General features: G+C 43.3%; 1 protein-coding gene across 2 annotated transcripts in view; it reads left to right on the top strand.

Moving 5' to 3' along the window:
- GRK3 (G protein-coupled receptor kinase 3) overlaps nt 1–23345 on the top strand; it is a 131712-nt gene that overhangs the window by 63297 nt on the left and 45070 nt on the right. The window contains exons 4-9 of one of the 2 annotated variants that reach the window (XM_047826890.1): nt 8579–8680; nt 10875–10949; nt 12056–12117; nt 16116–16167; nt 18190–18281; nt 22607–22706. In XM_047826890.1, the coding sequence (XP_047682846.1) occupies nt 8579–8680; nt 10875–10949; nt 12056–12117; nt 16116–16167; nt 18190–18281; nt 22607–22706 (483 nt within the window). The remainder of the gene's footprint in view (nt 1–8578; nt 8681–10874; nt 10950–12055; nt 12118–16115; nt 16168–18189; nt 18282–22606; nt 22707–23345) is intronic. The other variant, XM_047826891.1, reaches the window with a different exon arrangement.

The raw sequence follows: 23345 nt of genomic DNA, 5'->3' as shown, positions 1-23345 counted from the left end.
AGAAACTCTTAGAAGCAACCAGAGGGTGGAAAAAGACACATTATTTTTAAAAGAGCAATAAATAATAGACTGTGACATCTTAAAACAAATGATTAAAACAGCACAACAAAAAACCAGGCAGTGAAGTGCCCATCTAAGTAATGAAAGAAAAAAAAAGAAAACCTAGAATTCTATTCCCAGCAAAAATTTCCTTCAAAATGAGGGTGAAATAAAGATATTTTCAGAGAAAAACTAAGGGAATTTTGTCAGTCCTGGACCTGCATTGCAACAAATACTAAAAAGAGATACTTCAGGCAGAAGGAAAATAATCCCAGATGGAAATTCAGGAAGGAATGAGGTCATCATGAAGGGTGACATCTATGTAAAATATAAATGAATGTTAACCATGCAAAATAATAGAGCTTTTAGATTTTAAAATATATGTAAAACTAAAATATATGATAGCACAAAAAGCAAGAGAGGGGTTAAAGAAGTTAAAATGTTTTAAGATCCTAGGATCATTGGAAGGTGGGTGGATAGTAAAAGTAATAATTTGCATTGACTGGTAATCAGTTAAGAATACATATTGTAATCTCTAAGACAGCTCTTATAAGGGTAAAAAGTATATATCTAACAAGTTGAAAGAGAGAAAATGGAATAAGACAATAGTGGATTCATAAAAAAGGGAAAAAGGAATAAAAGAAGGACATAAACTAGATAGGTCAAATTGAAAACAAAGAATAAGATGGTAGCCATAAATCCGTCTGCATAAGTAATTACATTTAATGTAAATGGATTAAATACTCCCAAGTAAAAGTCTAACTTTGCCTTCCTGGATAAATAACCAGAACTTTATTATATACTGCTTACAAGTGTACTAGAAACGGAAGGATGGAAGGGGACGCACAGATACAAATACCAACCAAAGCAAAGCTGGTATAGGCCAAATATATGGTAAACGCTACTTGGAGCTAGAGATTATTTCGTAACGATAAAGGGGTCAAGATTACGATCTTAAACTTCTTGGGTACAAATAATGCTAACTTCAAAATATATAAAGCCAAAATTGACAGACCTAAAATAAGACAAGTCTACATTCTTAGTGAGAGATGTTAGCATACACTCCTCAAGAGTTTATAGAACAGACAGACAAAAAAATTAGTAAGGATATAGAAGATCTTAATAAAGGGATGAATAAACTTGACCTAAGTGACGTATATAGAATGATGCACCCAGCGGAAATAGAATTTGCCTTCTTTAAAGGACACATGGAAGATTTATCAAAAGAAATTATTTGCTGGGCCCTAAAGAAAACTCCTGCAGATTTCCAGATCAAAATTGTTCTGGGTGTTTTCTGACCGCAGTGGAATTAAACTCAAATTTAATAACAGAGTTTACTAAGAAATCCTTGACTTCTTGAAAGTGAATACATTTGTAAGTAATTTATGAGTCAAAGAAGAAATTAGAACATTAATAGGAAATATTTTAAATTAAAATATGTATTAAAAAGGACATATGTATCCTATCCTCAAGCATTTTAGGACTCCTTGTAATCTTTGTACAAGTTTGAAAATTGGAGGGATATTCTTTTCTTCCTGGATCATATATAAAGCTTGAAATTTTTTTATATATATACTTGATAACTTGATATTTTAAAAATCATATTAATGTATTTCCAGGGAGAATGGTCAAATGATGATGTACATTTAGCATGATATAAAAAATAAGGCAAATCAGAAGGATATTACTCACTGTGCTGTAACTTTTGCTATTTTAATCTGAATTCTAATCTGGATGAGTATCACAGCATCATCTGTCAGAGATTTCTTTTTCTGTTCTTAAAAGCCTCACCTCTCCAGTTTCAGCAAGTACTAAATCACCTTGTCAAATACAGGGAAATCTTTAACACATAACTTTTGCGAGGTTGAAACGTGGGCAGTCTACTTGGGTTACTTCTTGAGCACTTCTTGCCAATATGGCGGTGAGTACTGCAGATGTGTTTCAGTTTGAGCTTTTAAACATTGGAATTTCTCTTGGTTGGTGTGCTTCCAGCTCTTCACTCCTGTCTTCTTGTTTGGTGCACAATGGATCTAACTTACCAGATGATCGCTTTGGAGGATAACTCTTCAAAGCTCCTCAGGAGCTTGCTCTATATTCTTTTATTGAAGATACCATCCAGTCTTGGGGCTTCAAATACAGGTTTCTAAATTAGTACAGCCTTTAAGCACTGAGGTTATCAATAATTCCTCTCTGTGCCCTTGGTTTTATCAGTCTGATGATTTCTGTAGGCCGTTGTATGACCCCAGTCCCTAGAAGACTCTTTTTTGTCAGATATCTTGCAATGTATATTTTATATGTTGTACTTCCATTTTCTTGGGTCCCCAGACTTTTCGTGGCTATCCATTTCCAGCATGTTTAAGGCCTCATAACTTATCCTGACATTCACATATCTCTATATTAGTTATTACTTACCTTCCTACCTCTCTGTCTTTATCTTTCACTACCTTCTTATGTAGAACTTCCACTAACCATGGAGCACATTCTTTTTTTTCTTTACTTATGTCCTTCCTCCAGCCTAGAATGCTGCTTGCCTTCCCTAGCTACTGTTAAGGTCTAGCTCACTTTACGTATTTGCTAACAAGTTTCTCTGGACAGCTAGCCCAGTCTTCCATGATTGCTTACATCTTCGATTCCCACGTCATTTGTTGTCTGTAATGCTCTGTGATACTTAATCTATGCCTACTTGTTCTGCATGTGTAATTGGCATTCATCGTCATCTGTATCTGACTCATAGAAGGCCTAGCGAGGCTCTAGGTATAGCTGCGCCTCTCACTTGCTGTGGGATGTGGGGCCAGTCGTTGAGCCATCTCTGAAGCATCTGCGTTTCAGACCTGGAGCTTATAAATGTGAAGGGTACACTGTTCCTGTACTTGAGGAGCACACAGTATGGATGCTTCATATTTGAGCTTCAGTTACCTCATCTGTGAAACGAGGTTACCGATCATCACCTGCTGCTTCACAGGCTGATTGTGAGGCTCAGATAAGTTGCTGGATGGACAGTTGCTTTCTAAACCGTATCTGTAACATGCTGTTTATGGGAGGCTGTAACTTAGTGGTTAAGAGCGCCAGCTCTAAATTCAGCCCACCTAAGTTTGGCTTTAGACTCCACCAGTTTCTGACTATGTAAACTTGGGCAGTCGATTTCTAGCTTACCTACCTGGGTGTCCTCAGCTAAGATTTAGGGCGGTGGCAGTGCCTGTCTCTTAAGGCTGTGTGTGTGACTGCAGGACACTAGAACATTCCCTGACGCATAGTTACTGCTCAGTGTGTTGGTTCTGCTTCCTTGTTCCAGTGAGATTTGGAGGCAGCTTATTAAAATATGTAAATATACCTAGATTTAGAAATAAATTATGGAGAACAGAGAATAAATATAAGATCAGAGGCAAAGTTAATCCGTAGACTTTTCTTCATTCAACCAGTATACGTCAGCCGCCAGTGCCAGGCATTGCTTGGATGAGCAAGACAAAGCCCTTGCTCCCCCTTGAGCTTCTATTCTGGTCGAGAGAAACAGACAATAAACAAGCAATAAATAACAGGAAATGTATCAGGAAGTAATAACTGCTATGCAGTGACTCAAAACAGACTCAGAACTGAATGTGATGTACTGTGACTTGGGGGCCACTTTACACTGATGGGTGAAAGACTGACTCTTTGAAAAGTGGGCATGTAAACTGAGATTTGATTGACAAGGAGGCTAGTCTTTTGGAGATGGGAGCAGGGGGAGGAGAGAAAGCATTTTAGGCTGAACGGGGCTAAGACATAGCCCCTCATGTGGTGGGAAAGAACTTGGCATGTTTGAGGAACTGAAATTAGACCACCAAGGTGTGTTCATAGTGGATTAGAGGAGTGGGGTAGTGTGAGATAAGATGAGGTTGAGGAGGGAGATGGGGTTGGAGGCCAGAGTAACAAATTCATATTTTATTCTAAAGCCCATGGAAAATTTAAGATGGGAGTGTTAACTGAATATTCTCTAAATATCAATTAACATTAAAGGGGTTGATAGGACAGACCTTCTGCATCTTTACTGAGTTTTTAAATTATTTTTTTAAGTTTATTTATTTATTTTGAGAGGGAGAGAGAGCACGAGCAGGGGAGAGGCAGAGAGAGAGAATCCCAAGCTATCAGCACAGAGCCAGACTCAGGGCTTGAACTCATGTACCCATGAGATCATGACCTGAGCTGAAATGGAGTTGGACACTTAACTGAGTGAGCCACCCCAGTGCCCCTCTTTACTGATTTTAGATCTAGTTGTTCTATCAGTTGCTGAGAGAAGGGTGATAAAAATATCCCAACTCTGTAGAATTGTCTATTCTTTTTCTCGTCATTTTTAAAATGTATTTTGAAGCTCTGTTATTAGGTGCATATGTGTTTATGATGTTATGTGTTTTCCTATGAAATGTCCCTCCTCATTGTCGGTCATAGTCTTGGTCTTATAGACGACTTCACTGGATATTAATGTAGCCATTCAGTCTCTTTATGCTTCCTGTTTTCATGATACATCTTTCCCCTTCTACTTCCAACCAGTGTTTTTATATATTAAGTGTGTTTCATTGAGACAAATATAAAAATATCTTGCTCAGCACCCCCTCCCCCATTTCTGACAATCTGTATTTTAATGGAGTAATTTTAGATATTTTGTTTATCCTTTGTAGAGTTTGCTGACTTTCTTGAAATCTGTAAATTTATTATCTTTCATCAAATCTGGTAAAATTTGGACCATTACTCTTAAAGCATTTTTTTTACGTAGTCTCCATGCCCAGGGCAGAGCCCAACATGGGGTTTGAACTCACAACCCTAAGATCAAGACCTGAGCTGAGCTCAAGAGCCGGATGCTTGGGGTGCTTGGGTGGCTCAACTGGTTGAGCGTCCGACTTCGGCTTAGGTCACGATCTCACAGTCTGTGAGTTCGAGCCCCTCGTCGCGCTCTGTGCCAACAGCTTGGACCCTGGAGCCTGCTTCGGATTCTGTGTCTCCCTCTCTCTCTGCCCCTCCCCTGCTTGCACTCTGTCTCTCTCTCTGTCTCTCTGTCTCTCTCTCTCTCTCTCTCAAAAATAAATAAACATTAACAAAAGAAGTTGGATGCTTAACTGACTGTGCTACCCTGGCACCCCTTAAAGCATTTTTCTACCTCAATCTCTCTTTCCCCTCTTTCTGGGATTCCAACTATATGTGTATTTGATTTTTGGATATTATACTGAATATCACTGCTGCCCTATTCAGTGTCTTTCCCCAAATAGTTTTTCTTTCTGTGGGGGTAATTTCTATGGATCTTTCTTCAAATTCATCGACTCTTTTGGCATCTCTGTTATGTCCATCCATTGAAGGTTTTATTTCAAATGTGTTTTTTAGTCTTAAAATTGCCATTTGGTTTTGCCCATAGTTAATATGTTTCTTCTGCTATTTCCTATCTTTTTATTCATTTTATGTATATTTTCTGTTACGTCTTTGCAGTATAGTTATAAAGCTGCATCAAATCCTTGTCTGATAATTCCGACACCAGAGTAATCTCAGAATGGTCTTCATTTATGGTCTGTTCTCTTAGAGTGTGTGGGCCACATTTTCCTGTTTCTTGGTATGTAGAATAATTTGTTTTCTTATTTTTATTTTACTTTCTTTATTTTAGAGAGAGAGAGAGAGAGAGAGAGAGCGAGCGAGCATTGAGTTGGGGAGAGGGGCAGAGGGAAAGAGAGAGAGAATCCTAAGCAGACTCTACACCCAGCGTGGAGCCCACCATGGGGCTCGATCCCCCAACCCTCGGATCATGACCTGAGCCAAAATCAATAGTCACTCAACTGACTGAGCCACCCAGGTGCCCCGATGTGTAGGATAGTTTTGGATTGTGTTTTGTACATTGGGATTAATATATTATAGATATGTACTCTAAATTCTGTATGCTTCTTGAAAGGGTAGTGATTTTTTGTTTTAGCAATTAACTTGAACTCAGTTTTCAAAAGCTCTGTCTTATGAGTAACAGCCGAATCTTGTCCAATTCTTGTAGCCTTATCTGGACTGCTTTGGATCTGCTATGCTCGCAGGTCATTATAGGGTCCAACAGAGATCTTGGCAGAATTTTCACACACAGAATTTTGGAGCTCCCTCTCTCTTGCTGTTTATTTTCGAGAATATCCTCTCCTACTTGCCAGCTTCTGTTTGGTGCTCCTTCCCGGTTATGTTTGTACTTCTGATCCCTCACGAAGGTGAGCGTATAGTATAGTATAGAATGTATAGTTGTTGCAGAAGCCATCAGTGGCTTTACAAGGCCATCTCAACGAAATGGTAGTAAGAAAGTGGAGCTGGGGACCAGAAGTTGCTTGCCCTTAGGGTTCTGGTTATTGAGGCTGCGTGTTCAGCTGTGAACTTTGTAAGCACCCAGGCAGAACGGGACCACACGATCAGTGAACGTTCGTCATCGATGACCACCACACTTCTTGCCTGCGCAAGGGGAGACTTTTCACCTTGAACTCAGGTCTCTGCCTGCTCAGGTTACCTGGTCAACCTAACTGCCCCAGTTAGAGGTGTGGCATTTTCCATGCATAGGCTACAATAAGATCATCCTGGCTAGATTGACAGATAGTTGACTGCATGTTCTCTAGTTAGTGGTCCTCCTGATAATAGAAAGTGAATTTTGAATTACAGCCACAGACACTTGAGGCTCTTACTTTGCCTACTGAGAGTTACCTTTTCTGTTGTTCAGGTTGGGAGTTCATGAGCTACAAGGCTCTTAATAAAGCTAGTATTGTGGTTCAGCATATCATTTGCCCGAGAAACAAGAATGTTCCATGTGGTCGGATTGCTACAGTTCATGGAAAACTTCCCATGGCATCAGCATTTGTTTAAACAGGTGTCAACTTGCTTTTGAGGCCCCCAGGAACATAGACTTATATTTCATTACATTTGTTATCTAGGATAATAATTCCATGAAGGCTTATAATTTCTTGAGTTCATTTACTTGTTTAGGCAGAAACGTTTCCATGAACCTCTTCTATCCCAGAATTCTGCACTGACCTACGGACCTACCTAATATTAAAACAACAAAAGTAATCAACCAGGCCAGATCCTCTGTTTGTTTTCTGACTCTACTTCGGATTTTGGTGTCTGGTTTCTGTTGCCTCACAGCTGCCATATTTGCATCCAGCATGGTATTTGAACTCCTTAGACTTGTTTTTCTGAATTGACTCACAGTCGTTAAGCCCGGATTCTTTGGCTACGCCAGCATTGCTGGGTTGCTGCTTCATTCGAGCAGTCTTTTCTGGTTGGGTGGGGTATAGCCTACCCCAGTCCGCCTGCCTTCAAGGGAGACTTCATTGTCTGTTCCAACAAGACTCCATTCTAAGCCCTGGCAGTCACAGACTTGTGAATCCCAGCCACCTCGTTGTAACACTGGTGGTATTTCAGGATAATAAGATGACCCCAGTCATTTCTCTGGGTGTCAACCAGCTGGCCCTCATCCGGGACCTCAGTATTTCACACACACACCCACTCCCTGCCAGCTGTGCCCTGTCTTTATCGGAAATTCTCCTAGGATTTACTGGTTTTGATTTCAAAATGATCTAACCCAGCCTATCCTGTAAAAAGGTAACTTTCATTTCTGTTCTGTCATCCCGGAATAAAGAACTCTCAGATACTGTGAAAAGTCCATGTAAACAACTGTCTGTCTGTTGAAAACGCTTTGTTCCCAAAAGTAAGTCATACGTAGCAATTAATGATTATATTGAAGATCTTTGCTGCAGTCTTCCTGCTAACTCCGTATTTCATTTGTGCTCTCGTTCTCCTGTCTTTTGGATTAACAGTATTTCTGTAAATAAATAAAAGCAACTCCTCTGATGCAGGAGCTTCTGTTATCAGATTGGAGTGATTGGGGCCATTTTCGACATAAGGCAAGTGTTTCTAAAGCATATTTTTATTATTTGGCTTATCCTCACCATTCCGATTAGCTTCCCTGTATAGACTGTTTGAAGGCACCTGTCTGTTAACACTTTATTGTGCGGCTGAAGCTCAAACCTGAAAAACCAATGCTTGCTTCTATGGGTCAATGCCTTTCTAAAACATTCAGTTGGTTTTTTAAAAAAAATCTCTTTGCAGGAATCGTGACAATACATATATATATTTTTTTTCTTTTGTTTTGTAATGCCGTAGCTGAGTGAGAACGACCCCCGTCATAAGTCTTAGAACTGAATTACAGCCAGATTTAAATGGGTTTTGCTCTGGAAAGGAGAATTGGCAAGGATGAATGGTCCCGGGCTGGTATATTGTAAGATAATTGTAGCCATGGCAATATTTGTTTCCTGATATTGTGCTTCTAAATTTAAGTGATGAGGTTCATCATAGGAAAAAACTCATTTGTATGTTTCAAGTTGCATTTAAATGATCCCAACTTCATTCTTCTAACATTAGAAGTGGTTGTTTCCGGTGGAGTAGCGGGTTCAGCAATTTGCCTTAATCTCCTGTGGAAGTGGTTTTTCCCAGGCAAGTAATATCTTTTAATAAAGCGAGTTTTCTGGGAAGACGTACCTAACCATGCTAACTTTGAAAAATCTAGATAAAAGAATACGAGAAGCTTGAGAATGAAGAAGACCGCCTTTGCAGGAGCCGGCAAATTTATGACAAGTACATCATGAAGGAGCTGCTGTCTTGTTCGCATGTAAGTCTTTCTTTGTGTCCTGTTCCTCCAGGATGGGTAGGAGACAGCTTGCAGAGTTCCCAGAGAGAAACCCAAATGGGAGGAAGAAGTTTAAAGATCGAACAGGAGTCCCTGGGGACGGGACCTGTCTCTTCTCTTCTGTCATTTGTGTCCTGGTAACCCTGATACAGAGCTGTTGCTTTGTCTCCTCCAAGTGTATTTCCGAAAGCAGATCTTTCATGGCGAAGAAGAACGAGGCAAATAACATTGACAGCTCCTTCAGATCAGCGGAAGAAAGGGCTGGTCTCAGTTCTAGACTTTCTAAAGGAAATTAAGCTTTATTGTTGTTAGTGTGGCTCTCCTTTAAATAATTAGGCTAATCAAATATTGATCAACATAAATTTTAAATGGTTTCTGTGGATTCATGAGGAAGAGCATAATTATTACATTAATTTTATTAATAGCTAAATAGACAGTGGAAATATCCCCCCCCACCAGTGTAAATCAGATAAATAATCCATCCAGTCATTGCGACAAACGAGGTTCCTAGGAAACTATTCCACCAGGAGTGAGTGGAATAATTAGTAATAAAAATTTATCACGTGGGCCGCCTGAGTGGTTCAGTCGGTTAAGCGTCTGACTTCGGCTCAGGTCATGATCCCGCTGTTGGTGAGTTCGAGCCCGGCGTCAGGCTCTGTGCTGATGGCTCAGAGCCGGGAGCCTGCTTCGGATTCTGTGTTCCCTTTCTCTCTGTCCCTCCCCCGCTCATACTGTCTCTCTGTCTCTCAAAAAATGAATAAATGTTATTATTATTTTTTTTAGCACGTAACGTCTCTGAGAGAGTTTTCTAAAGGAGTGGCCCCATGGTTCTGGCCTGCTGTGTCCAGTACAGGAGCCACAGGTGGCTGTGTAAACTCCATTAAAATCCAATGGAGTTAAAAAGTTAACTTCTCAGTTCCTCACGAGCCACATTTCAAGTGCTCAATAGCCACACGTGGCTGGTGGCTCCAGTATTGGACAGCACAGGTTCACACCATTGCCGCCATTACAGAAAGTTCCAGCGGACGGCACTGGCCAGGATCATGGTTTATTTTGGTGCCTCTGTATTTATTGTGCCATTCACCGTCTTAACTGACACGTGAATAACTGTGGCTAAAGGTGGCACCTCTTGTGGCATGCATTTCTTTTTGTTTTTTAGTGTTAATTTATTTATTTTGAGAGAGAGAGAGCATGCGCAAACAGGGGAGGGGCAGAGAGAGGGAGAGAGAGAGAGAGAGAGAATCCCGAGCAGCCTCTATGCTGTCAGCGCAAAGCCTGATATGGGGCTCGAACTCACAAACCACGGCATCATGACCCGAGCCCAAATCAAGAGCCAGTGGGCTTAACCAACTGAGCCACCCAGGCGCCACGTAGTAGACAGGAATCCTGAGCTGGAGCTAAACGGTTGATGCTCTGTGCCTTGCTACCTTGCCAGAGAATGGCTGAACCTTGGAAAATGCTGGATGTTCTGTGGGGATGCCTCAGAAATTAGTTGTCATGTAGCTCAGCAATTCAGCAGGTTTTTCAGCAGTATAAGGTGCATGTGAAGCTTTCCTTCTTAGGGTGCATTATTAAAGAAGATGTAATTGGAAGTTTGGGGGGAGAATAGACTGTGTACTTCTTGTTGGTGTAGGCTTTATTCTTCCAGAGCCAGTTCCCCTCTGCCATGGTCACGGCAAGACTTCCCTTAACCTCCAGCCCTCTACCGCCCTGGATTAGCTTTGTAGTCCTGACATTTAACTCTTAAGTGTATTTTCACACATTTGTTTGGTCTTATCTAGTAGAATTTGTATGTTCTCAGGACCCTTATTATTAGCTAATTAAGGGATATATATGCATTTAATAAAGTGATAGTAAGCTTCTTTACACTTTTTTTTTTTACATCACAGTTAATCTTAAATTCTTGTGGGACTAGATATGTCGGTCAGGTGCCCCATGCTCATCATCCTTCTCAACACGGCGTCTAAGAATTCTAGAAGCTCAGAGGGACAAGCATCTGTTTGGATTGCCGATAAATATCCAACTGATTTCTAAAGAATGCATGTCAACATAACTACCATAGGTTCCTGCCTAATTGTGTTAAATTATATGTTGTGGTATTGTGTAACATAGGTTTATGTTTTATATTTGTGGAAAAAAAATAACTGTTTTCTGATTTTTTTTCTTAATAAAAAAGCCGTTCTCAAAGCAAGCTGTAGAACATGTACAAAGTCACCTATCCAAGAAACAAGTGACATCCACTCTTTTCCAGGTAAGGCAAAAGTACTTCAAAATACATACAGCTGACCCTTGAACTACATAGGGAATAGGGGCGCTGACCCCCCTGTAGTCGAAAATCCACTTATAACGTTTGATTCCCACCCCCAAACTTTACTGATGGTCTGTTATTGACCAGGAGTCTTACTGGTCACATAAACAGTTGATTAACACCTACTTTGTATGTTATATATGTTCTATTCTGTATTTTTACAATAAGCTAGAGAAAAGAAAACATTAAGAAAATTATAAGGAAATGCATTTACAATATTGTACTGTAAGAAATCAAGGTATAAGTGGACTTGTGTGGTTCAGACTCCTGTTATACAAGGGTCCCCTGCAGATTGTTCTCTGTAAAGGGATGTGCACTGCACAAATGAGCCAGGAGCCCTTAATCTTGGTCTAGCCATGAATTTGCTCAGAGACCATGGGATAGCACCTGCCCGCAGTGCCCCAGCCTCCGTATGTGCAAAATGAGGAGAGGGATTAACTCTTCCCCATGGTTGTCCTCATCTCTATGATTATGTGAGGTAGAAAGTCAATGAGTAAAATAGCTAATTACAAAAAACCCATTTACTCCATGGATGCATTAGCTTTTAGTCTTTAAAACTCAGTATCGATGCTGACTAGCAACACTTATTAATTAACAAAATGTGCTGTGTAACTTCCAGAGACCAGTGCAGCATGAAAGACATGGGTCCCTTGGTCAGAAATTAAGAATTTCAAGATGGCGATAGAAGGGCCCCAAACCAAGCAGTGGGCCCTTTTGGGTGCCAGCCCTATGGGGCTGCATGGGTCACACACCCGGAAAACCAACTCTGGTCACCCGGGAAGCCTCTGTGACTTTCCAGGAACCATGCCAGGCCGTAAGGATTCGGTGGCAAACAGGACAGACCTGTCCTTACCTTCCTGGAACTCGCAGTTGAATAGTGCAGATAACTGTTAAGTAAACAATCACGGTGATGAATCTGTTATTGAAAACGGGGCAAGCACTGACAAGGGCAAGTGGAAGAGTGGGAACTCCCACCAGTCCGAGCCTCATCAGTTTGTGTTACGGGTTCCTATTTACGCAGTGTGGAATTTCTTTTCCATCCTTTCCAGCCCTACATAGAAGAAATTTGTGAAAGTCTCCGAGGCAACATTTTCCAAAAATTTATGGAAAGGTATGAAACTTCACGTATATGTGACATTTCTGGGGGGGATACTTGCTAGAACATTATTTTAACACATTAATATATATATAAAATCTTGTACAGGTGTATCTCCTTTTACCCAGGGAGCTCTGTCCTTATTAAAATGTGTGCTGGTTTGTTCATTTGACAAGTACTTGACTGAGCACGTACTATGCACCAGGCTTAGCCTTAGACTGTTACCTCAGTAGTTTAAAGTATTATTTAGGATTCACGTATCTTAATGTCTCTTCATTTTGAATCTCTTTAGCTTCAAAATGGTCTAAAGTTTAAATAGACTCTGGAACCACAACATTAAAAGTAGCTTATTGGGACACCTTTGCTAATGCAAGCCCTGTTCTGTTAACCTCATTCCTTGGTTTGCACTTTGAGATCCTGCCCCCGAAAGTGGATCAGGCCTGCACTTGATTCCTCATGTAATGGAACTGAAGGGTCCAGGCAGACGTCTGTGCTCATATACGTTATTGCGATCCCTGCTAAATACGTTCCCTTTGAGTGGCTCAGACTATACGTGTGTGCTTGTCCTATAAAACCCTGAACGCATTCAGTGCTGCCTGCAAAAGTGCCCTTTCAGGCACCCAGCAGTCGGGCAAACATCAGGATTTCGAGTATTCCTCTGTGAACAGGCACCGCTGGAATTGGGGCTTTTCTGAAACCGAATCTGCATTCGCACAGACTGTGCTCCTCTCCACAGACTCGGCTAATTTCTCGACAAGCGACATGATGATTGTGTCTCGGTGCTGGAGCAGCCCCGCAGCTGTTCCATAATTGCCCTTTAAAAACAAATGCTTCTTCACGGCGGTTTTTTGCTCCCCCCTCCCCATAGTCTCTGAACTAAAGTAATTAAACAAAACAAAACAAAACAAAAAACGTGGTGGTGTGATTCCACTAGAGTTCAAGAGACAATTTTATCCTGGAGTAGAGTCAGTACTTGGGGGAAGCGAATATGCATACAAATGATTATTACACTTCTCTGAGCAGGAGCAGAGACTTTGCCATAAAGCAGTAGTTTATTCCGAGGGGCTAGGCTGGCTGGGTTTCAGCGGGAGGCCTGCCCGCGCTGTCTCCATCTCCGTTGGTTCGAAAATCTGACCTGTCCAACTCTTGGGTCAGCTGAGAGCTTTTACGTGATCATTGGGGCAGAGGGGAAAAACAGGGATGGGCATAAAACTTGGAGGGGGGGCGTCCTGTAGCTCTTTGCTGTTAGGTTCTTTCATGAGCCACCAGGCCAGCCTGCCTGTCACTTTTCTCCCCGCTGGTCAAGCCTTTGGCTCTTAGTGCCCCCCCCACACACCAGCTGTTTGCATTTACACACACGTGCGCACGCGCGCGCGCGCGCACACACACACACACACACACACACACACACACACACACACACACACCAGCTGTTTGCGCTTTAGGCCAGCACGTGTACTGGATTTTCTGAAATCATCTTTTCTGAAACTATTCACCGTATCATGTAAATGCTTTTTAAAAGCGAATTTCTTCATTTTTACACTGTCCTGGGTTCTTTTTCTGTGACCACAGTCTCAAATGAGAATTTAAAAACTCCGTTGTCAGACCTAGAGTTTCGTGTTTGGGTTTTGAAAAGCGTGGGCACTCCATAAATAGAACGTTGTAGCCTTCGGCCTCGGCGGGACTGGCCACACTCCCCCAGGGTCTCACGGTGAAGGCGGTCTCTCAAGGGCCTGCACTGCAGCCTGGTAATAATGAGGAAATCTTCAGCAGTGCCTTGGCCGGTCTGTGCCTTCACTAGAAGCAGGCAGGGCCCCGGGGCTAAGTTCCAGGCGGGGCTGACTCTGGGATGTGAGCTTCCGTCAGGCAGTGAACTTCAATTTCCCAGCAGTCTTAAGCCCGAGTCACAGATTGGGGTTAAAAATGCTTACCCTACACCCTGCCCGCACTGCACCCCGGTTGTTTTTGTATCTTTAACCTCTGCTCTTCCCTCTGGGGTGGCCATATGTCATCTGCAAGGGCGCTGGCTGTCAGGAGCCCTCTGTTGCCCAGGCCCTGCTCTGTCCTCAGCCCTAGTTCCTCTTCTGTCAGGAAGTGCCCAATTCCAGCTTTAGGTATTGACCAAAAATAGCACTCAGAGAACCTCCATGGACACATGACTGACCCCGGACACCCTGGGGGCTATCTGTACTTCCTAAAGAAGAGCTTGTTACAGCAAACCCATACCTCAAGGGCAAAATGTGAGTTTGAGGGTGTTCCTTTTTTTGGGGGGGGGTGTGTTCTTTTAGGGCAGGGTATGTGTTGGGATTTGGTTCCCTCTTCTCTTGGTCAGCAGGATGGTTCTCTCCCAGGTTGTTAATCTTCCCCAGCTAGTTCGCAAGTTTGTAAATCTTGTAAATTTTGTAAATCTCCAGATCACCAGCCCCTGTTGCCAGCTCTGAGCTCGAGAATCCATGAGGGAAGGGAGTAGGAGCTGGGCCAACACACCAAGTGAATTTCAAAGGCACGGCCATGGTGTAAGCATAGAGAGCACTCCAGTGTGTGTTTGCTGGTTGGACTCATCATGCCTTAAAAAAACCAAAACGTTTGAAATAACTTTCAGAAACTCTCCAAATATAATTTGACTAACCCCACAGAGATGATAGGGAGATCAGTGAAACACTCTGTAAGCTTCATTTTAGATTCATTGACAAAAGATGCCTCAGAATTGTAAAGAGTTCTTCTGCTTTTGATTTTCAACGTGATTATATTAGCCTCAGCAATATTTTTAAAAGATCCTAAGAAGGCATATTAAATGAAACCCCCAGGAAACTGGGATATTTAGATACCTTAAGGCATTCTGTTACAGTGCTGATAATTCCTGTACCGTGCATTTCATAAGTACTCTCTCCCTCCCCCCACCTCTCCCTTTTTCTCTCTGTCTCATTCATTCATTCATTCATTCATTCATGCATTCAAAGAACCCTGGATACTGTGCCTGTGTAAGGAATTGTGCCAGGGGCTATGTGAAATCCAGCAGTCACCAAGAATATTCTTTGCCTTTGAGGAGCTTTCAATCAAGAACGCAATTCTTTTGAAAAAATGTTTTAAAACACACCCCTTAGACGGTGTTGCTCATTGATTAATGAAAATCATGTCTGTATTAAAATAGGTGTGGGGATAGGTATTTTTCTTACTTCCTAGAAGAAAAATCTATTCACGCAGTTGAGTAAATTGTGGGAGCAAATCGGCTCAGTAGGACTGGGCACATCTTGCGATTCTAGCCTCAGGGGCTTTTTCTCCTACAGCATTTGTGTCTTGGAGCAACAGTGCTGGGTCTGGGTTCAGGTCTGGCCCCACCACTCCTCTCACTGTGTGACCTTGGCCACGCCTGGGTCTCCTCTGCTGCGGAATGGGCATCTTCATCGACCAGGGCCTTGCACATGAAAAGCCCCATGGGGTGTCTGCTGTTCTTAGAATTCTTTACAAATACTAATTTTCTTGTCGCTTAGAGCGGCATGGTCCGGTATGGTAGCCACTAGCCACGTGTGACTCCTGAGCACTTGAAATGACCGGTGTGACGAGTGTGAATGAAGATGGGCTCCAAGTGCAAAATACACACTTAAGTTTCAAAACCAAATGTAGGAACTAGGTTGTAGAATGCCTCGCTACTAATTTTATACCAATTACGTGTTGAAATGATAGTTTTTTTGCTGTACTGGGGTTCAGGAAAGTAACAGTATTCAGATTAAACTACCAGCGTGGCTCACATTAGGCCTTCTCTTGGACGGTGCCGATTCAGATAGAGACGCAGTAACCACAGTTTAAGGGGAACACGCTGTCTTTCACCTGAATCGTAAAATAAAGCCGCGAATCCTGGGGAATGCTTTGCGAGAAACATGTTGAAGAAAACATGCCTCTGGTCAAGAAGCAACACAGGTGTTCCGTCTGAGGTTGTCTGTTAACATTGCCCGGTCAACCCGACTCCTGTGACACGTGACTCTTCAGTGACCATTATTATATTCTTTTTTTAGTGACAAGTTCACCCGATTTTGCCAGTGGAAAAACGTAGAATTAAACATCCATGTGAGTATCCTCTTAATTCTCCCCCCCCCCTTTTTTTTTAAATAAAAACTTCCTCTGGCTTAACTTCGTGAGAAAATACTTTATCCCGGAGCACACTCCCACGGGTAATGCGCCACTAACAGATGTCTCCCTTACAGCTTTAACGTAAGAAGAATTCATCCCCCCGTACCCGGTTTCGTAAACAGTTCGAGGTTTAATTCTTTTTTCCCATTCATATAAGGATGTGTTTATTTAGTTAAGAAAGGGTATTTTAAGCAGTGACTGACCCACAGAAATAGTAGTAAAAAATACAAGTCTCCTACAGAATGTGCTTCCCACATGCTCTTGTCTTTCGGCATCCTGGTAAAGACTCTCTTCTCTTTCTTATTATTAGGTCTAATCTTGTCATAAGAATGATGGCATCTCTTATTAGCCCCAGGTTTCAACTCCTTTTTTTAAAATTTATTATTTTTTTAAAATATTTTTGAGAGTGAGAAAAGCAGCCCTCAGAAACCGGCTACTTTCTAACACACATTTCCCGAAAGGCTCATCTGCTTCCAGCTTTCAACCTCAAGTTCTGGGGCATGCCCCCTGCTTCACTTTTAGAACCCTCCTTTTTTTTTTTTTAATTTTTTTAATGTTTGTTTATTTATTATTTATTTAGTTTTTGAGAAAGAGAGCGCGAGCGGGGGAGGGACAGAGAGAAAGGCAGACACAGAATCCGAAGCAGGCTCCAGACTCCGAGCCGTCAGCACAGAGCCTGACGCGGGGCTTGAACTCACAAACCCGAAGATCGTGACCTGAGCCATAGTCAGACGCTAAATCAGCTGAGCCACCCAGGTGCCCCATACCCTCGTTTCTCGATACAGCATCTTTTACGTTCCCCTTCATGTCCATTTGTAAGAAAAAGAAATCATCAACTGGATTTTTTTTTTTTAACTTGAGGATACCATTGGGAGAAGCAGTTGTGTGTGTGTGTGTGTGTGTGTGTGTGTGTGTGGGTTTTTTTTTTTTTTAATTCTTCTTCTTTTTTTTTTTTTTTTTTAAACTTCCCCTTTCTTTCACAGTTCCTGGCAGGATTGTAGAAACAAGAGGGAAATCACACATTTTTCAAAAATATCCTCTGTATTTGCCATAGAGCTTTCTCACGCTTCTGCTCCTTCAGCAGACCCCGGGTGCTCATGTCCTGCTGTCTGTCCCCTGAGCATCAGATGTGAGGCCTGTGGGCCCAGTTAGCTGTGGCTGCAAATGTGTTTCAAGGGCTGTGTGGGGGGAACCCTTCAGGAACCTGACCCTTAACTTGCCAGCATGCATAAGCTACTAAGGTGTTTGCTCTTTTCCGACTGCCCCTTTAGACATCGGGCTCACTGTCTGCCTTTGTACCATTGAAGACTGTTAAAGCTACTTGGGAGGTGGGGCATTGCTGAGATCCTGACACAAGGAAAGGGCTTATGAATGAAGCCTCTTTATACACTTTCCTCCTACTTCGGGTCTTGTTTCATGCTCACATGCCCAGCATGAGTCCTAGCGATTCCCTGACGTTACCGATAAAAAATTCACATGGCCGGCACCCGCCGAGTTTTCTCATCATATGGCCCGCTATTAGGAAAACATAGATGCCCTCGATGTAGACTTATTTTTTTTTACCATGACAGTTCCTGGAATTGCTGAGCTGTTCCCACACTTCCGGCTTCAGAGTAGCTGAGGTGGCTTTTCATTTGGACTAGAAATTTCACACTCCCCTGTCTTCGGGGCATACGGCTTACGACCTAAAACGCAGGAGAGCGGAAAAACAGTCTGACTCGGCTCCCACTCTGTCCTCGTCCCACTCGCCTCCCTTTTGTGCGCTTCGAGGGTGGAGCACATGGGGGTTCTAGAACGTCTTGCAGCCTTGCCCATCTCGTCTTGCAGTCCGGGGAATCAGTCGCAGAAAGGGCGGATCCCGCTGTCAGAATTGCTCTTTTGGTGACTGTGTGTTGCATGAAAATAACAGCATGATTTTAATGCAGTTCTGTGTTTTCGTGTCATGTTTTGAATTCACAGTTGACCATGAATGATTTCAGCGTGCATAGAATCATTGGACGAGGAGGATTTGGTGAAGTGTATGGTTGCAGGAAAGCAGACACTGGAAAAATGTAAGCTTTCTATGGGTTCTGTGCTTGCGTCAAAAGAAAACACCTGCATAGATTTGTGGAGGCCCCCGATCTCACTCCTGAAGTAACTTAACCTCAGAAAGAAAAGGGCTGTTTTTTGTGAGGCATCGGAAATGGGAACAGTTGGCTGGAACTTCCATCACGTAGGGTGAAATGGGAAGTTAGCCAGTGACTATGTGTCATGAGCCCCTATCACTCAGGCCGTGGGGGAAGCAGTCTGGGACCTAGAAGTGACCAAGAAGGGGCGTTCTGTGCCGCCTCCCGGGCCAATCCGGTTGCAAAGAATTCTCTGCTTTGCAGAGGAGAGAACTTTTCTTCTAGACAGTGACCCCCCGTGATTTAGCACATACGCTTTTCGGTGGTAACATCCCAGGAGATGTCGGTTCCCGTAGTTGGGTAGCTCGAGCCCTGGCGAACAGGATGCCCTCCTAGGAGGGCCATGATCATGGGTCTCCATGACTGCGTCGGCCGCTGATCGTACAGGTGGTTGCTGTGAGGCAGTTAACATGCACGTGTGCCGGGTGTGAGGCTCTTCCGGAAAGTGAATGGTGGAGTTCTTAAGTGGTGCGGGTGTTGGGGGGGGGGGGGCTAGTTTTTAGAAGCAGTTTGTTTACGTGAGCATATATCCAAAAGCAAAAGACAGTGGGAAAATACAGTTTGATAGGCCCAGAACCACCAGTTTGATCGAGTGACAGGCCTTTTAGAATAACAGCAAAGTGGAATAGTCTGTGCGGCTTGGTCTGAGTCGGTGTGAGAGGAGTAATTGGGGTCAGCGAATTCAGTGTCCTTCTCCCCCCACCACCGGGTCATCACTCAGCTTCTGCTCGGGTCCTCCCCGTGATTGGGCACTGACGGCCTGGCCAGGTGGCCCTCTTAGTTTCAGACAGGTCCAGTAACTGGCACGATCTTTAGTAGGTGGGGGCTGGAATTCACCTTCACTAACTTACACCCACTGGTCTTCCTGTTTTGGGGCCCCGCGTGGGGTGAACCCAGTGTCTGGCACTCGGGCCTCTGAAGTCTGGTGCCCTGCTGAGACAGGATGGCCTGGTGATCCAGAGTGGGGGCCCTGGCGTCCCATGGCCGGGTCAGACCCGGCTTCCGCTTTCCGGCCGGCACGAGGTTTGTGCCTTCTCTCGGCCTCTGCGCCCAAGTCTGTAGGGTGGGGAAAATACTTCCCGGTTGTGAGAATTGAACGGGATGGTACATCGTAAAGCCTGCAGATAACTGCCTGTTCCATAGTCCGTATTAGCGAACAGTCCTCTGCGGCCCCGTCCTTTGTCCCGATTCTGTACTCCCGCGGTGGACTTTGACGCTAAGTGTCGCTCTTCCTTTGGCGCTTATTCCGCTTCACCAAATGTGTTCGCTTTCCTTCCTCACGGCCCAGGTATTTGGGAGATCTGCTAATCTGCCACATGATGTGCAAGTCAATAATGTCACCGTGTGTCCCTGCATTACGTTGGTTATTTCACGCAACTCTCTGTGTCTGGAAAACTGTCTTCCACTTTCTAGAACAAGGGTAGACACTTACCGGGGAGTCCCACAGCTAGGAAGCGGCCAGGCTCAGTCCCTGTGGATCCTGGAGCCCATCCGTGAACTGCCACCCACCTCGCTCAGAAGCCAGTGGCAGCCAACTGGCTTAACCCAGGGGCTCAAGGCCCATGTGTGCCAGCTTCTCTGGTCTGCAGTTTGAACGTTCTTCCAAACGCCAGCCTGGTAGGGGCTAGTGATAGAAGCAGTAGGACACAGTTTGAAAATTCATCATAGAACTTGAATGAAGAAGACATTACTTCATATGTTCTCATGTGTAATCCCTTAACTAAGCAAATTAACGTCTCCATCAGTGGATTTGTTATAAAGAGCTCCTGGGAGAGTCGATAAAATTACCAAATTTGGGGGCGGCTGGGTAGCTCGGTCGGTGGAGCATTGCCTCTTGATTTCGGCTCAGGTCACAATCCCAGAGTTGTGGGATCGAGCTCCATGTCGGGCTCCGGGCGGGACGTGGAACCTGCTTGACATTCTCAACCACTTTCTCTCTTTCCCCACCACCTGCTCTATGCTGCTCCTGTGCACGCACTCTCTCTCTCTCTCTAAAAAGAAAAGCAAATATCAAATTTGAACATCCCTCTCTCTTTTGCTAAGTCATAACATTGTGAGTTATGATCGCTTAGAAACAAGTGGATTTTCTGTGTCCCGTCACAGCCAGACAAACATCCACATTGTGTGCCGGGGCCTTGTAAAGTGGGACTTATAGTCACACACAGAGTTCTGAAGCCCCTGAGGCCCCTGTGAAAATGTCCTTTCAGCTTTCTGCTGTGCTGCTGACAAATCATCCTTCTTTCTTTAACCTGCGATTATAGACAATGCCAAATAGCATGTCTGCATTACCTTAAAAGAAGTTTGTTCCAAGGCTTCAAAAAGCTTAAGTTGTCAGCTCTTTCTTCTCCACCAACTTTTATATGAAAGTCTTACGGATTCTTTTTATTATTTGAAAATACGATAACTTCAATATCCAGATTAAAAACAAATCAGGGCTGCCTGGCGGGCTCAGTGAGTGGAGCATGTGACTCTTGATCTCCAGGTGGTCCATTCGAGCCCCACGCTGGCTGCAGAGATTACTTAAAAAAACTAAAAACAAACCAATCAAACAGCATTTTAGAACGTGCCTTTTTGAGCATGGGCAGTCCCTTTTCATTTTGTTGGTTGCCAGTGTTTGAGTCTTGCCCTCTGCACTCTTGCAAAATCTTGACCACTGCTGAAATCACAGTTCCTAAAAGCTAAATATTACGCATACTACTGCAACACACAGTAGCAACTAAACAGCAACAATATGTCCAAAGTTTTATTTTCACCAAATTTATTCACATCCGTCTACTTCAGGTTCTCATTTAACTGGAACTTCTATTTGTGTAATGGTATTAATATCTTAATTACTGCTTAATTTTTAAAGCTTTATTTTGATTTAAAAATTTTTAAAGAAACATTTTATTTTATTTTATTTATTTTATTTTATTTTATTTTATTTTATTTTATTTTATTTTATTTTATTTTATTTTATTTTTGAGAGAGAGTAAGTGCATGAGGGAGAAGCAGAGAGGGAGGGAGATGGAGAATCCCAAGCAGGCCCTGCACCCAGCATGGAGCCCAAAGCAGGGCTTGATCTCACAAACCATAAGATCATGACCTGAGCCAAAATCAAGAGGCCGATGGATGCTTAACCGACTGAGCCACCCTGGCGCCCCTGACACCTTTTTATTTCAAATTTTATTTTTGACACCTAATTTTAGGCTTACAGAAAGGGTTCAAAAACATACCCAGTATCTCTGTCTTATGTTACTATGGAACATTTGTCCTAACAAATGAACTAATATACATTATTATTCACTGAAGTTTCTACTTTTTTGGGGTTTTTTTACTTTACTTTAAAAAAAAATTTTTTAATGTTCATTTATCTGTGAGAGACAGAGAGAGAGCATGAGCAGGGGAGGGGCAGAGAGAGAGGGAGACACAGAATCTGAAACAGGCTCCGAGCTGTCAGCACAAGAGCCCGATGCGGGGCTCGAACCCACCAACTGTGAGCGTAAGTCGGACACTTAACCGTCTGAGCCACCCAGGCGCCCCTTTACTTTTTTACTTTACTCTTTACCCAATGGCCTTTTGTGTTAACCAGATCCCATGTTACATTTAAGTCCTCTCGTCCCCTTAGGCTCCTTTAGACTGTGTAGTTTCTTGGACTCTCCTTGTTTCTGATGGGCTGTGCTGCTTTGAGGACCCGTGGCCAGGTGTTTTGTATGATGTCTTCCAGTTTAGACATGCTTTCCTCCTGGTTATACTGGGGCTGTGGGCTTTTGGAAGGAAGACCCCAGTGGCAGAACACCATTCTCATCGCATCCTATCATGGGTGCCCGTCGTCAACATGACTCCTCACTGTTGATGCTGACCTTGACTGCCTACTTGAGGTCGCGTTTGTCAGGCTTCTCCACCATAACGTCACTGTCCCCTCTCCTCCACACGGTCCTCTTGGAAAGGAGCTTACTGTGTGCCGCCCCCACCCAAGGAGTGAGGAGGGACGCTCCATGTTGAAATGTTTTCTTAACGTGTGCAAAATTTAAAAAATACATTTTTTTATAAATATTTCTTTTTTATAATTTTTTTCTTTCTTTTTTTTTGCATGACAGTCAGCAAGTACCATTTTGCTTCTTTCAAACACTTCCCGAGTCTTTAGAAACTTTCCCCAGTACGACATGGATCGTTTAAAGCAGCTTGGATTCTTTCCAGCGCAGCTCTTTCAATAACATTTATGTTTCCAGGTACGCAATGAAATGCCTGGATAAGAAGAGGATCAAGATGAAACAAGGAGAAACATTAGCCTTAAATGAGAGGATTATGTTGTCTCTTGTGAGCACAGGGGTGAGTATTCCGTTTGGAGCACTGCTTGCTCTGGTCTTTGCTGGTTGCTCGGTTTTCCATATCGAGACAATTTATTTAAAAGGCAGGCATTCTTTCCTGGCAAATTATGCAGCCAGCCAGTTTTCGGGCGAGTGAGCGTTTATAGCAGGGAAAAGCAGCACTAAGTTAATATAAATAGTGTAGAATCCGCATATTATCTCTGTTTAATTTGGGAGTTGGAAAAGTGCTAGCAACCATCATTATGCACACCCACGACGTCTCCCTTTAGTGGCTGTTTTATGACTTTCCTCTCTGCGGAACGTGGTTGCCGAGATGGCAGGAAATAATCGCGGCAACGGCAACGAAATCACTTGAGTCTGGTTAAGAACTGAGTGCGTGACGGAGGACTGACCCAGAGAAGCTGGAGTACAAGGAAAGTCGCTCTTGTCCTTTGTAAACAGATAGAGAGGAAGCATCTTGGGTTACTCAAGTCCGAATCGCACTTGGGGCTGTGTGCCATCAGGAGAAGGTGGCTCTGTCTTTGCGGCCCTTGCTGCTTTTCACCTGCTGCCGTGGACTTCGGTCATTTCCATTTCCAAAACGGTGTTTCCACCTGTTGGACAGTTTATTTGTCCATCAGCCTAGCATTTTTAGCTCAGC

The sequence above is a fragment of the Prionailurus viverrinus genome, chromosome D3, assembly GCF_022837055.1.
Source record: "Prionailurus viverrinus isolate Anna chromosome D3, UM_Priviv_1.0, whole genome shotgun sequence".
NCBI lineage: Eukaryota > Metazoa > Chordata > Mammalia > Carnivora > Felidae > Prionailurus > Prionailurus viverrinus.
Note: the sequence above shows the minus strand (reverse complement) of the source record. Positions and strands in the feature narration are given on the sequence as shown.